The sequence below is a fragment of the Oryza sativa genome, chromosome 2, assembly GCF_034140825.1.
Source record: "Oryza sativa Japonica Group chromosome 2, ASM3414082v1".
In the NCBI taxonomy this organism is placed as follows: domain Eukaryota; kingdom Viridiplantae; phylum Streptophyta; class Magnoliopsida; order Poales; family Poaceae; genus Oryza; species Oryza sativa.
The window spans coordinates 8,397,613-8,412,907 of NC_089036.1; the positions used below are offsets into that span (position 1 = coordinate 8,397,613).

Sequence of the window (15,295 nt, forward strand, 5' to 3'; positions counted from 1 at the left end):
TTTTATTTCTAGGTTGTTACTCCCTCCGTTTCACAATATAAGTCATTCTAATATTTTTCACATTTATATTAACTAGAAAGGTAGCCCGCGTATTCGCGCGGGCATGTATCATAGGTTGTGTTCAAACACTATAACGACGTAATATAAATTGGAGAACATTTCCATAATATATTTACCATAAAATAGACGATAGATTTTAATATACTACTAATGTGATAAGAATGTCCCTCGAATTTAAATAAAAATTCCTTTGTCCTGGTCATATATAAACTGGTTGTTTCTCATCATTACTTACTATCATTGTTTTAAGAGTTAGGTGCACTTTTAATAAATGAAACTATATTAGTACCACTAAAATAAATGATACATTATTGTTACATTATAAAAATTCATCACTTATTTTCACATCTATGTATAAATAGTCTAAATATAACATATCTACCGAATAATACGATAACATCTTTAAAAATAAACATGAATACCTCTCTAACGGATGAAGTCAAATGTATCTGCCAACCAAGGCTTTCATATGTAATGCCTTGAAACATATAGGTTCCGCATCGATGTAGCCATGCCCTAAAAAAACATCATAGAGTACTATTTTAACACTTAGTTTACTATTGGTACACTCACAAATGATTATATTGATAAGTCTATCACTTTAGTTACATTGTCTATGGTGACCTTAACTCAACAATGTGCATGCCCATACAATATTTACGATAGCATAGCAAGTACTGCACTTTGCATTAAAGGACAAAAAGGGACAGAAAGAAGAAGGAGGTGATTGAAACAATTTTTTTTTAAAGTTTCGAGTCGATTTGAGGTAGAGAATAGACAATGTGTATATGAAGTTAGTAATAAGTGCTTCTCAAATTTTAATGCAATACAAACAGTATTATGTTTTTCAAATGAGTGGGGTTAATCATTCGGCACTACTTAGAAAAAAAAGCTATAGCTAAAGAGACGTACCACCATGAAAATCTACAAAACACCATATCTTTATTTATATTTTGATAAAGATTCATCCTTTAGTGCTAGATTTTTTTTAACATATATTGTTTATAACTAAATGAGACTCATTTACTAATTGTAATAATGTACTTATTTTCACAAACTTATTTACACTATCTAATTCGCTAGAGTGCACTTATTGCTGAGTTTCAGTGGTGTATGACATTCATCCATCAATTATACCCGCTATATTAGAATTTCTATCAATTAAAAAATATAATATAAGTAGTTTTATGCATGTTTTATTGGATTATTCATTTTTTCCAATACTATTTGGCAAAGAACATACATAATTCTCGTGATGAATTACGGGTTGTATTGTAGCAAAATAACTGTCTAAAATCTTATTTATTTATTTTTTCATATCTATCCATCTTGTATGCTTCTCACTCCTCAAATAGCAATCAAAAAGGTTTGAAAAACTTTCAGATACTTTTAGAATCTCAATCTCACCCAAAATAAACCTAAAAAGGTCTACTTAAAAACCAAAGCTAAATTATATTTTTTTATTATCACTGGCTAAAATTTAATTTAATTTTTCTCATCTATCTATTATTTGTGCTTCTCACACCTCAAGTAAGAAAATTTTTGAAAACTTCCAAATACTTTGAGAATCTCAATCTCTCCTAAAATTAAATAAACCTAAACAGATGTACTTAAAAAACAATGATAGGTTTTGTTTTTTTAATTTTTACACATGTAGATTAAAATTAACGTTGTATATTTTTGTCAAGTGATATTTGACACTGTAAAATATGATATGAAATTATTTGAAACATTATTATCGTATTAACTATTACATGTTAGCATCATTTTTCATGATATATTTATCACTATAATAAGTTTATATTAAGTTTAATTGTGCATATATGTGTAGTATTATTTTTAATAAAATCGTAGATTAAAGGCTGTTGACAACAAATCAGTGCCGACACTGATGATTTTTCCTGATTAGTATATATTTCCGATTTTACTATGTACCTATGCATGTTTTCTTGTTCTTTTTTGGCTTTATTTTTTTTTATAGTATATGATGTAGGTATTTAAGTTTTGTTTTTTTTCCGGGAGGGAGACGATCGTATGACGTAAGCGCATTATGTTTTTTCCGGGATAGAGATTAGCATCATGGTATTTTTAAGAGCTCTAATCCATTGTTTAAAATAACAGGTCCACTAATTTGAGTGAAAACTGAAGGTTGGATGCTTTTCTTTTTTTATTCTGAATTTCTAGGATTTCTGTAATTTTATTAAAGCGCCACGTGACAATGTAGAAGCATTTGCAGTACGTTTAATAGACTTTTAAGTATATAATAGATTTCTAGGATTTCTCTAATTTATTTGAGAGCCACGTAGCAGAGTAAAAGAGTTTGTACAAAGTTTAATGTAATTTTAGTATATAATAGATAGATTTAGAAGATGGTTTAAAGAACATTGATTGGATATTTATTATAGATCTTAATTTAACTAAATATATTTATACATGTGAAGTAATATATTTTATCTTTATATTGTAGAAAATCATATTTTAAAAACGGTTGATTTTTATGGATGTATGTTGTTTGTGTCTTTTTTATGTACAAGTGTATGGTTTTTTTTTCTTCCAGCGAAGGTTAAGAAAGCTTGATCATTTTATTTTCAATCATGTACGTTTGTATGTTACGGAAAGAACATCAGTAACGTTTGTATCGTACAATCTCATACATACGAACAGTAGCAGCTAGCGTTTGTATGTTATAAACATGTGGAAGTTATTATTTTTTTAATAATAGATCTAATCTAATGGTGTAAAATAACGGGTCCACCAATTTAAGTGAAAATCAACGGTAAGATTAGATAGTGCCATGTGGCGACTTAGGAGTGTTTGTAGGAGTGCCACGTGGCGGCTTTAGAGCGTTTGTAGGAAGTTTAATGGACTTTTAGTATATAATAGATAGAAGATATTGCAAGAATGTGTCTTCGTTTGCCTTTTATTTTGTGCTGGTGTCTATCTTAATAATTTTATTTGTTTTCTGTGTGTTTTAGATTCCTATATTCCAAACTAAGACATATAATGTCCTCATGAACAATTTCAGTGTGTTTTTCTTGTGTAATCGGAATCAGTTCAATCTTTGTTTATGTACATTTTATAAGGCATCAACAAACGAGATGTTTCTAGGTGGTAATAAAAAATATGTATTTCACCGGCAAAAAAAAAGGGAAAAAAAACCCCCCCGAGAGGTCACACCATTTGGGCCGGCAATGGCGGCGCGGCGAAGGCGTCGCACCGGCAGACTGGGCAGGTGGAGTGGTCGCGCAGCCACGGATCGATGCACCGCCGGTGGAACATGTGCAGGCACACCGGCAGCCGCTTCACCATCTCCCCCTTCTCCACCTCGCCCAGGCACACCGCGCACTCCGCCGCCGCCGCCGCCGCGCCGCCCTCGCTCGCCGCCGGCTGCTCGTACGCGGGGATGTCGTCCGCCGTCGCAACCCGCGCCCCCCACCTCACCGGCGGCTCGCGTTCCAGCACGTACATGTGCGGTGGCAGAGCAGAAGCGGACGAGGAGGTGCTCGTCGCCGGACGCCGCCGCCGCCGCCGCGCGCACCGGCACGGCAGGCAGAGCAGCCACCGGGCGGCGCTCGGGAGCGGCGCGAGGCACCGCCTCAGCGCGGACCACGGGAAGAGCATGCCGCAGAAGACCGAGTAGGCGACGGCGTTGATGCTGACCCAGAACACGAGGAAGATGGCGAGCGCCACGACGCCGCCCTTGCTCCCCGGCGTCCGCGCCAGCCTGACGAGCTGGTAGACGAGCAGGCTCGTGCCGCCGATGGACACCGCGTTGGCGATGGCCAGACCGTACACGCGGAAGCAGCACTCCATGGCCGGCCGGCGACGGCGACGGCGAGTGTTCGATCAGTAGCTAGAGCTCGCCGCTCGCCGCTCGCCGCGGACGCGGGCTCGCTGGTTTGTGTTGTAATCGATTTGGGGGAAGGACTAGTTAAGCTAAGCTAGGCTGCTGCGACCTGCTTCACCGGTCGGAATTTCTCCGGAATTTGTAAGGTAAGTTGTGAGAAAATTACGTCTCGTATCGAGGAAAAAACAAGAAGATGGTTTGATTTGCTGTTGTGCACTTTGATTATTTAATACTATGACATTTTAATTACACGTCTGATACACGTAACGAAGTCTGCGTGATGGCGGAACTTATGATTTTTTTTTTGGGGGCCATTTTCAGCATTTGCGGCTACTAACATTGCATTTATTCAAGGCTATCTTTTTTTTTTAACGAATGGGTAAGTTGCCAATTTCATTGAACTAGTAAGATAGCCCGCGCATTCGCGCGGGCATGTATCGTGGGCTGCGTTGAGAATAAATCATATTAATTAGATAGCCTATGCCATCTTTCAGAAGTACGTTTTCTCGACAAATATTCTTGGTCAACATCACCTTGATAATTTCTCTAAGTTATATACTATATAATATTCAATTCATCATCAGTATAACCAATTATCTATAATCTTTATCATTATATAAAAAATAGTAGACTTAGTTTGTTTAAAACATATTTAACAAATTAACTGAATATTAAAACCAGGGTGGTTTTATTTTCATTAGTTTTGGGGGTTGGTGAAAAAGTAAGACATAGCTAAACTCATTGTTCATTTTCCCCTACCGTACGGTTTTCTCACAGCTCCTAGTCGTTGTGTCCTACAACTGAGATGTGGTTGTTGCACCTATGGAGGTTTCCTTGTGATTTATCATAGTGGTGATCTCATTTTTTGTCAAGCTTAGTTAGTCACTTTTCATGTTTTTGGTATATCCTAAAGTCTAAATGGACTCCAAAGTTAATGCTTCAAGTGTATATTCATAGACCATTAATGCTCATATAGTTGATTCACCTTTTGAATGGTCTATGCACAAAGAAAATAAACAGAGTTACCGGGAAGGTGTAGAAAGCCATAACCACACGAAATGTTAATTCGATGGTAACATAGTTTAGAGCAAATACACGAAAGATCATTTAGCTTGCTTGCATTATTTCAGCACATTTAAAAAAAATTCACGAAATAATTGGAGTTTGTTTTCTCTAACTATGGGCATTGGATTTGCTATGCATTGGTAGCTTGGACTATTTACTTAGATAGTGTTTATCTAATTTAGCTATGCAAGTTTGCAAAAACAACATATGATGATGTAACCTGTGTTGTTGGATTATTTCATAATTCTTTTATGGCAATTCCAATGACATGTAAAAGGGCAGGGGTGTTCACCCTAAAAAAATAGTTTTATAGTTATACTATTGATTTAATTTAGCTTGTTTGCAGACTGGTGTATAATGACATAATATATGCAGCCAATTTGTTTAAAGTATTTCAATTTTATTTGTATGATATACAAAGCATGTGGGTCGAATATGGGCGAATGACATACTTTGTATATAAGAAAATATAAGCATACGGATCTTAAATTCTTGGTTTAATTATAAATAGAGCAAAAATCAGACGTGCACCTTAAATATTATGGTTTTTCTAATATATAAATTATTGATTATATATTTATTGTTTAATAGCTAAAAATAGGGAGGGGACATGTAGTGGTATGTGCATATGAGTAGGCGAGGAGGTGCATGCGATTTATTTTTCTAACATTTATAAATAATGGAACTTAAAACTGACGCTGATAGGTTTCATTTTGTTCAGAATTTATAAGATTATTTCTGATTTTTAGGACATGACACATGGCGAGTTTAGAGCGTTTGTAGAATGCCACGTGGTGACTTGAGAACGTTTGTAGTGATAGATAGATTGGTTCAATTTACACTATATGGAGATTTTCTATTTTCTATGTTATTTTATACAAATCTTATTTTCAGTTCAAATTTTACTATGTGATACATAGTGATAGTGTTACACCTTATGTGTCATTTTTTTAAAAATAAATCCAATAATCTTTTATCTTTAAGCAGTAAGATTGATATAGATTATCATTGTTTATTAACAGATAAATTATATGGGATATGAGGCTACAGATAGATTGAGATAGATCCAATTAATGGATTTACCGTTTTGAGTTATCTATATTTAAACATAAATATAATCTTCGTGAACCAAAATAATATATTTCTTCTACTACTTATTATTTAAATCTTACTAATTAATTATCCGTGTTTCATGATGTTCTAATATAAGCTACGTGCTATCAATCAAGTGTTTTAAACTCTATATAATTTCCCTAAAAATTGTGTCTCGAGTGTTCAATAGCTAGTCCAAAGTAACATATTTCTTTTACTCGTTAAATATAGTTAATTTGGGTCTTGAATTATGCAACAAACGTACGTGCAGTGCATAAAAAATAGTTATATGATTTTAGATTGTATAGTCATATAATATGTTTTCAATCTACCACATCACCAAAATAGGAGAGATAGGAACAGAAGGGTCATCAAAATAAGAGAGAAAGAAACAGAAAGAAAGGAGGGGCCAATACATCCACATACGTGCGTATGGTGGCATGGCGTGCGTACTACACGTACAGGTCGGAAAGGAGAGGAATGTGGGCCTTTCAATTTTTTTATTTTTTATGGTAGAAAGTAATGGGTCCACCATATTTAAAGGAAAATAAATCTAATTTATTAGAGTGCCATGTGACAGTTTAGGAGCGTTTGTAGGAGTTCTATGTGGCGGCTTAAGAGTGTTTGTAGGAAGTTTAATGGACTTTTAGTATATAATAGATAGATAGAAGATAGGGTAGGATTAAACTTTACAAGTGTGAAAAAAACAAGACTCAGGACCTTCGGTCCGAGCAATTAAAAAGAAATCCAACTACCGAGTTCTCTCGCGCCTACCAAGGACCACGATTTTGATTTTAGACAGAAGGCTACCCATTTAGAGCTCCTTTTGCTGAAAGGTTCTGCGGCAGATTCAAGGCTATCTTGTACACTTAGAAATGGTTTAATTTATATATTTACAACGCGTACTTTGATCTGGAGCTTAATTTCTGGCCCTCTTCTTTGCGACGGATCAGGATCGTGGGTCCACTGCAGAGGATCTCAGTCCCTTTGCGATATCCCCCACCACCACCACAACACACACACGGCGCGTCTCACACAATATGTGGAAAATACCTACATGGTTTTAAATTTAAAAAATCCATTTTTTTTCTCAAACAATTTTATTTGACCGCTTAACCCTTAAATTATTTAAAATGGCTCATTTTACTTCCTAATAACATTTCTCTTTTTATTATTCTCTTTATAGTACAATTTTATAGAGCCATAGATGTCACTGTAATCAATGTTCAAAAATATTTTTAATTTTTTTTCACTATAATGCCTGCAATTTCGTTTTCTTCCTCTTTTAATTGTAACGTCTGCAATTATTTACACCTACGTGGATCATCTTTTAGCAACAAATTTGCAAAATAAGTGTATTTATGTAGATAAAATGTACTACATGACACTTAAAAAATGTTATTTTTCACAAAGAGACACCACATTATGTGACTTCGCAAAAAGAGGTGGGCAACTAAATAATCCCTAAACACTGTTCCTGATGCGAAATTCAATCTGTATTTTGTTGAATAAGGGCCATTTTTCGCGAACGCAAATAAGGGCTATTTTGGTTTGATAAAAAAGTGCCTTACCAATTTATTGGTAATTTGAATAGCAATACTGTATATTTGGCTTAAAGCCAAATCGTTGACAATGCCAATGATCAATTTGGCATTAATATTGAACTTTCCTCTCCGTATCATCAAATATTTAGTTTCATATTGGTATCAATCTAAATATGTGTAATACATTATACATCTCTATCCATCAAAATATTGATAGTGTCAAAATTTGCCAAAAATTTAACACCACCAAAGATTTAGTAGGGTAGAGAACCAAACAACTCGGAAGCACCACTAATTTCACTTGACATGAGATGCAGATGTTCTCAGCTGCAATATCTTAAGCCTTTTCAATGTGACCGCTAATTCTTTGTGCCAGACTGCCAATCTAACCAAACGCATCAATTAATAAGGGTTAGAATTGCCGAGTCATTGTCTGTTGCTTAATTTACCCCTTTGCTAGTAGTAGACACGGGAGGACAAAGTTTGCCTCTTTGCATTAATTTACATTTCAAAGATGGCCAATTAGCAGGAGTAATTCGGTTCCAAACTTTTCAATTGACATCCTCTAACGTAAAATTAGATTAGCATGGTTACTGATATTTGAGACCCATCACTTACAGGCCCATGTATCAGTGACCACATCAGTTAAAGACATTCTGTCAGAGGAACAACTCTATCCCAAACTTTCAATGCACAATTGTTCTTGTGTAGACGTCACTGTACCTGTATCTCTCTAGGATCATCAATCGATGCTTAATTAATCAGAACTACCATGATGGCATGATGTACGACAATCACTTCTCATGTCAGTTATTACGGAGTCACACCGGCGGCAACGTGTCAGCCGGTAGCTGCTGCGCCGCCGCCGCGGCGGTGGCCGTCGACGTGGCTGTGGCTTTCACCACGATGGTCGCCGGCGGCGAGACGTTGCACCGGCAGAGCGGGCACGTGGAGTGCGAGTGCAGCCACATGTCGATGCAGCCCACGTGGAACAGGTGCCTGCACGCCGGCAGCTGCCGCACCATCTCGCCGGCCTGGACGTCCTCCAGGCACACCGAGCACAGCGCGCACCTCCCCGACTTGCTTCCGCCGCCGCCGCCGTCGTCGGCCGCAGGGCGCGCGTACGCGAACGCCGGGAGCGCGTCGATCGCCGCGCCGACGAGCCCGCACGTCGCGCACGCCGCCGCCGCGGGCGCCCTCGCCCGCGCCTCCTCCGCCGCCGCTGCTGTCGTCGGCAGCGCCGCCGGAGCCCCGCCGGCATCCCCGCACCACCGCGAGACGCAGCCGACGGCGCAGAACAGCACCGCGGCCGCCGCGGCGAACACGCACGCCTTGGCGATGCTCACCGTGGCGGCGAGCACCGACAGCAGCAGCAGCGACGCGCAGACCATGACGACGGAGTAGCACGCGAGGTACCCACCATCCCCGCCGCGCTGGCTCGCCGCCGGGCGCCGTTCGCCGTTAAACATCTGCAGCCTTCAGCTGAATCACGAGCTCTGAGCAGTGAGCGCGTAGTACGCCATGGAGCGGGCGCTCTCGGTGGCAAGAAATACCCGGTCGTGGCGCGCCGGGTGCGCGCTCTCGGCGTCGGCGTCGGCCCCGCGGCGCGGCCGGTTTTAAGGTTTCTGGCCCGAGGTATTCGCGGCTGATGGGCCGCAGATTTGGTCGGCGGCGTTAAGGAATCGTGGTTTAGATTCTTGGCTGATCGCCTAATCGAGGGATAATGATAGTTTGGGAGGTGATCATTGATGACACGTAGGAAGGCCACTACTTGTGGTAGCCACTAGAGTCCACATACAGGTCCAACACGACAGGTCCATTGGTCGTTGAGATATTTTCCCCAATAGGCTATCAGCAAAATTGCATAATCCACCTAGAAAATCACTTTCGTTTTAAGATTTTGTCCAATAACCCATTTTTTTGTTACTGAAGCTCACCATCCAACACATGTAAGTAGCTGATTTAGGCCCATTTTATTCTGATGTGGATTCACAACGGATCATATCAGACACGTCTGGCTCATCCAGCGTGGCTATGATGTGAGTCTCACTCAAGCTCGTTCTCAGGCTAGCTTGGTGGGAAGACGTGGGTTGAACGCTGAGCTGATCGAACGGCGGTGATTGGCGGCAAATCCACATTGGAATAAATGACATGAATCAACTAACTACTATGTGCATGAAAGGGGCTAATTTCGCCTCGACAGTGTTGGATAGGTAGACTTTTAATCAAAATGAGTTACGCGGTGAAATCTTAAAACTAGAGTGATAATTAAAATGGTCTATGCAATTTTGTTAGGCTATTTAGCGAACGTCCGCCGGTTAGTCCCTTATAGCAGTGGACACGCTTCATGATGGTTAGGTTTTTTTTTTTTTTTTACTTTACAACGATTTTAGATAATTGTTGTCAAGATTTAAGAGTCCGTAGCTATATAATAAAAAAATAACAGTTAAAAGATAGAAATTCCAGCTTTTTAAAACTTTGTCACTAACTGCTCCTTGAAATTTCCAGCTCTCAAAAGACATAGATTTTGTTTCCACTGGAAACCAAATCATGATGAAGTGTTTTGTAACCTTGCATAACGAAGCTCTTTTCTGTTTTCCTTTTAGAAAGTTCGAGATTGTGGTGCCCGCTGGTTCTATGTAGATTACATCTTTGCGTGCTTGATCCTCTCACGTGCTCAATTTATGTAAAAGAATGACAACTAGTAAAATTGTTATTATTATAACATAGCACTATGACCATGCTACTAACCTTCGATTGACACATCAAAATGTAGCTTCTCTTGCTCTATTTTGTTGAATTATTAGGGTGTATAAACTAATAAAATGGTCAGTAGGTGTGTGCCTTTAGACTTCCCAGCAGGTTTACAAAACCGATCATAATCACGCAGTAATCACTATGTATGGTAACGGTAAAACCATAATAACCCTATCAAATTTAAATAAATTTATAAAATAATATAAATTGTTATAAATTTTGTATGATTACTCACGTTTTGCATGGTTACTGTATGGTAGCTGCACTAACCGTCAAGGTATGGTAAACTCGTGACAATAAGGGAAGCCTGCTTCATTGACATAGTGCTGAGGTCAACATATTTTAAGAAATTACTATGTTTATCAAGAAAAGTACTACATTTTCTTAAAAAAGTTTATCCATATATTTCCTTTGTAGTGTGATAACTTTGCTTGCTTGAGCTTCCCACGTGCTCAATTTAGGTAACATGAAAATTGTAAGTATTTATGTGGTTGAAATGAGACATATAAAAATTAACTAGTTGTTACACTCACCTTTGTGTGCTTAACAAATTGTCAAAATTACGCCGATAATAAATATATCCAACACTATCAAAATTTAATAATGTCAAAATGGGTTAAAACTTAACATTATCAAATTTTAATAGGGTTGGAAGTGGCTACCGAGTGAAGAAGCCCTTTGATTCACCTAGTGAACTACCTTAAAATGTACAGCACCAAACTACAAATACTCTGAAAAATATATACAACAATTTACTGAAAATAAATGAGAAAGAAAAGTAGTTTTTGTTCTTTTTTCTATCAATGATCACAGCTACAAGCTCCTATCCTGAATAGTCCTCTTGAGAATATACAGAAATCACACGACACAACCAATTTGGCCTGCAAATACGCATGACAATCAATTCCCCTGTTCTAACACTACAATGTACAATCCAAGATTCCTTCTTTCCTATCGAAAACGAAGGCGAAAGCTACACCGGCGGCAACGCATCGGGATCTGCATACGCCGACGTCGATTCGGCGGCTTGCGCCGGCGGCGGCGGGGCAGGTTTCGCCGCCGGTTTCCGCGGCAAGACCTCGCAGCGGCAGAGCGGGCAGGTGGTGTGCGAGTGCAGCCACATGTCGACGCAGTCCCTGTGGAAGAGGTGGCCGCACGCCGGCAGCCGCCGCACCGTCTCGCCGCGCGCCACGTCCTCCAGGCACACCGCGCACAGCACGCTGCCGCCGTGCTTGCTCCCGCCGCCTCCGCCGGCGCCGCCCTCCGCGGGGCCCTCGAACACGAACGCCGGCAGCGTGGCGATCAGCGCCGCGCCGACGAGCCGGCACGCGCACCGCGTCACCCCCGCGGCGCCCGCTCCCCGCCCCCCGCCCCCCGCGGCGGCGCCGGCGCGCGCGGGCGGGCCCCCCGCGCCGCACAGCGGCACGAACCACCCGATCACGCCGAACAGCAGCACGGCGAGCCCCGCCACGGCGCAGGCCTTGGTGACGCTGACCGACGCCGCGAGCACGCAGAACAGGAGCAGCGACACGCACGCCACGGAGACCCCGTAGCACGCCCGGCACTCGTAATCATCATCTCCCCCGCCGCTGCCACCGCCCACCCTCGCCGCCGAGCGCCGGGCCGCCGCGACACCGCTCATGATAACGCAGCTCAGCTGACACCTTCACAGTAACAAGCAAAACAGTAGCAGCGACGCTCGGCTTGCTCTCGTCATGGGGGCGCGCGCGGCGGGGGAAGATATAGGTTGGCGCTGGCGCGGGGGGGAACGGATTGGGGTGTCGGGGTACAGCGGCCGGAGTTAGTTAGGGGAGGTGGGAACCGGGAGCGCGCGGGGTGGTGGTGGTGGTTTGGGCACAGCCGCACAAGGTTTAGGGGTGGGGTGGGGTGGGGTGGGTTTTCCGCTTACCGGATGACGGCGATGGCCGCAGTTTTGGACTAGGGAGGAATGTGTCGCGGAATGCAGTGCCTGTGTCGGGCCGTCGGGACGGGAGCGCGACGGTTTCGTGTCGGGATGTGGCGCTGATGGTCTGGTCCTGGTGGTTATCTGCAGTTGGGTGATGTCGGCGCGACGGCGGCGGGGCGGGGGATCGTGCGTGTCAGGTGTACACAAGCGTGTTTTTTTTTCGCTAATCAGCCGTTGCCAAAATTTAAAAGGAGTTTAACTGGTTTTTTTTTATTTTGGAATCAGACTAACTGGGTTTATATTTTAGATTTGACAGGTGCTCGTATTTACGGCTAATTATTTTTTTTAGTGATAGATGACGGATCCATCGACAGCGACACACTTATGGTGACTTCGTTAATATCAAAAATATGTCGGTCAGTCTTTCGGAGATGTTTATAGGGGTGAGTATGCACATGTTGTAAACGTATGTCTTTGTACTATGTTTCTTAAAAAAAAAAAAGCTGTACAATTCATTATCAACATTTGGCCAATTGTTGGGGCTGAGGATTTGGTACCTTCGGTTTTGGTTAGGATTTTCACTTCGGATACATCAAGTGATGGGACACGATTTGATTACGTGACGAGCAGTTCCAATATACTGTTATAGGGTTAAATTAAGGTTTTTAATTAAAAGAGGAACTCTATACAACATTCGAAAGCACAAATATCTTGGTTGATCTTCTTAATTTTGGATAGGCGTTGTTGGGCGTGGGTGAGGATTTTCTTTTGAGTAGTATTGAATGATATTGACGGCTGTCCATTGGATTAAGCTAAACTATTGGCCTTAGAGGGAGTTAGGCTACGTACAATACATTGACGACAGGGTATAGTAGTAGTTAGCACTGCGGCAAATATATGTTAGTCCAGTTAGCTGCAAGCTATAAAAACTATCAAATCCCTTCCACCATCAGATAACTGAACAAGTGAACTTTAGTAACACATAACCATAACTTTTATACTTATTTTGTTACATAACACTGACAATTTTATTTTTCCCTATTTTGATGTCAAATACAGTATTGATTTTATTCTTGTTTTTTAGGTTTTTATTTTTGCCCCTAGTTATTTGAAACGAAGGAGGCACCTATCCTGTTTTTGACGGAAGTTAGTGCATGTTGAATTGTTGAGCTAAAACAATCGAAAAAGGAAATAATAATTTTGCAATTTTCTGATTGACCTCTGTACCCCTAGTGAAAGAAGAAAGAAGGGACCAATGTGGTCAACCGGCTTTGACGCTATTTCCCTGTTACCGACCCTAGAGAGGCGATGGCGGCGACTCATCCAGGCAGCAGCAGGGAGCATGCTTCAGCGGCGGCAATGACTCTGTAGGTGAGTAGGAGCAGGCAATGCCACAGCAGTGGCGACCCAGTGAGGTGACGGGGAGCAAAAGGCGTGGCAGCGAGTAGTCACCTGGCGTGGTGGTGGGGAGTAGGCGGACGCGGCGGTGATTCCACCTGTTGGCGGGAGCAAACGGCCGCGGCGACTACCCTATGCGAGGAGTAGGCTATGATGGCAGCTGCTTGGCAAGGTGGCAGGGAGGAGGCAACGATCACAGTGGTTCGACGTGGAGAGGAGGCAATGGCGAGGAGGAGACATCAGCAGCGGCTCGATGTGGGGCGGAGGCGGTAGCGGTGGCTACTATGCTAGGCGGTGGGGATGAAGCCATGACGGTGGCGGCTCAGCGCCAAGAGGAGGTGACGGCGTTAGCGGTTCGACCAGGTGACTGGAAGGAGGCAACTACGACGACTTGGTGCAGGTAGGAGGAGACGACAATGGCAGCTCCTCTGCCAGGTGGTGGGAGAGGACAACAACAGTGGTGTCTCATGTAGAGAGGAGACGACGATGACGACGGCTTGACTAGGCGGTGGCGAGCTGGAGGTCGCAGCGCCACGAGGTGAAGGCCGATGGTGAGCAGGCGGCAGGGGAGGAGAACCAAGCTGCGGGGTCCTGCTCCGGCCGAGATCCCGAGACACCTACGCCCTACAAGGTTTCACCCTATATGTTAAGAAGAGTGTGAAAACACAGAAGATTTATATCTTCAAAATATTAAGAGTGTGAAGATGTACAAGATTTACATCTTATAGATATCTACACCTACACCTTCATGATGAGGATAAACTTATAAAATTACATCCATTGTAAACTCTTTCATTAATAATGTCTCTGAGAAGCTTGTTTAAAATAACGAAGACTTCCATCACTAAGCATGGAAGTGCGCTTATGGACCGGGCTCTAGCAGGGTCCTGGAGCACATCCCGGGACCGGGGGAGCCTGGAAACTCTATAGTTCAGGGTAACTAAACAAATGATTTTTAAGACATCATCTTCCTAACTGAATGAAATAAAGTAATAATTAATACAAGCTAACTCCAAACCTAACCGCTACATGTAAAATACTAACACTTTGCTAATAACAGATTAATTCATTTGCTAATATTCATGTAAAAATATTTATTTGCTAATAATGCCTGCCTGAATTTCAATTATACTTGCTTGGGCAAGCAAGCACCTGCGTGATACCAACCTTGTAATAAATTTTTCGTTTGTTGTCAGTTTCTGCATATTAGTTACGCATATTTGATGAAAACAAAACAATGAACACACAGAAAATAGGAAAACCCTGTATTTTATTAATCATGATTCATTAACATGAATATTTACAAATACATGAGGGCTCCCGCAGGAGTTCGCCTTTTGCCTTCGTGAGGAATGCTTAATAGAAAGGTATGTTGACTGGAGATTGCGTGCAGTCCACTTATTCCCGACGCCTAGCAATGAGGCAGCTGGTTAATTGCATCCATAAGACAAGCCTATGGAACACCTCCGATTAAGCTGCGCTTTGTGATCGTCGTCTTCAAAATTAATTGCTCGCCGAAGGTTGAGGTTGGTGCAGATTTAACGGCGAATATAGTAAATGTGGAACAGGTGGCTTTGTTTCGCCAAAACCCGATCATAGTACACCACCATCACGTCGGTGTACGGA

General features: G+C 41.7%; 3 protein-coding genes across 3 annotated transcripts; all 3 read right to left on the reverse strand.

Annotated features, from left to right (window-relative positions):
- Positions 1 to 3,095: 3,095 nt before the first annotated feature.
- On the reverse strand, positions 3,096 to 3,963 carry LOC136355389 (probable E3 ubiquitin-protein ligase ATL45). The gene has a single exon (XM_066307921.1). It carries the CDS (start codon positions 3,871 to 3,873, stop codon positions 3,232 to 3,234), a length of 642 nt encoding a protein of 213 aa, XP_066164018.1. The 5' UTR covers positions 3,874 to 3,963; the 3' UTR covers positions 3,096 to 3,231.
- Positions 3,964 to 8,081: 4,118 nt separating this feature from the next.
- LOC136355369 (probable E3 ubiquitin-protein ligase ATL44) lies at positions 8,082 to 9,289 on the reverse strand. Its single transcript, XM_066307881.1, has one exon. The coding sequence runs from the start codon at positions 9,075 to 9,077 to the stop codon at positions 8,430 to 8,432; it is 648 nt and encodes a 215-aa protein (XP_066163978.1). The 5' UTR covers positions 9,078 to 9,289; the 3' UTR covers positions 8,082 to 8,429.
- A 1,819-nt stretch (positions 9,290 to 11,108) lies between these two features.
- Positions 11,109 to 12,080, reverse strand: LOC112937866 (RING-H2 finger protein ATL39). Its single transcript, XM_026022963.2, has one exon. The coding sequence runs from the start codon at positions 12,005 to 12,007 to the stop codon at positions 11,339 to 11,341; it is 669 nt and encodes a 222-aa protein (XP_025878748.2). The 5' UTR covers positions 12,008 to 12,080; the 3' UTR covers positions 11,109 to 11,338.
- Positions 12,081 to 15,295: the final 3,215 nt, after the last annotated feature.

What these genes read in the sequence shown, in the direction of transcription:
- LOC136355369 (XM_066307881.1), bottom strand. Translation starts at nt 9,077, where the DNA reads ATGTTTAACGGCGAACGGCGCCCGGCGGCGAGCCAGCGCGGCGGGGAT.
- LOC136355389 (XM_066307921.1), bottom strand. Translation starts at nt 3,873, where the DNA reads ATGGAGTGCTGCTTCCGCGTGTACGGTCTGGCCATCGCCAACGCGGTG.
- LOC112937866 (XM_026022963.2), bottom strand. Translation starts at nt 12,007, where the DNA reads ATGAGCGGTGTCGCGGCGGCCCGGCGCTCGGCGGCGAGGGTGGGCGGT.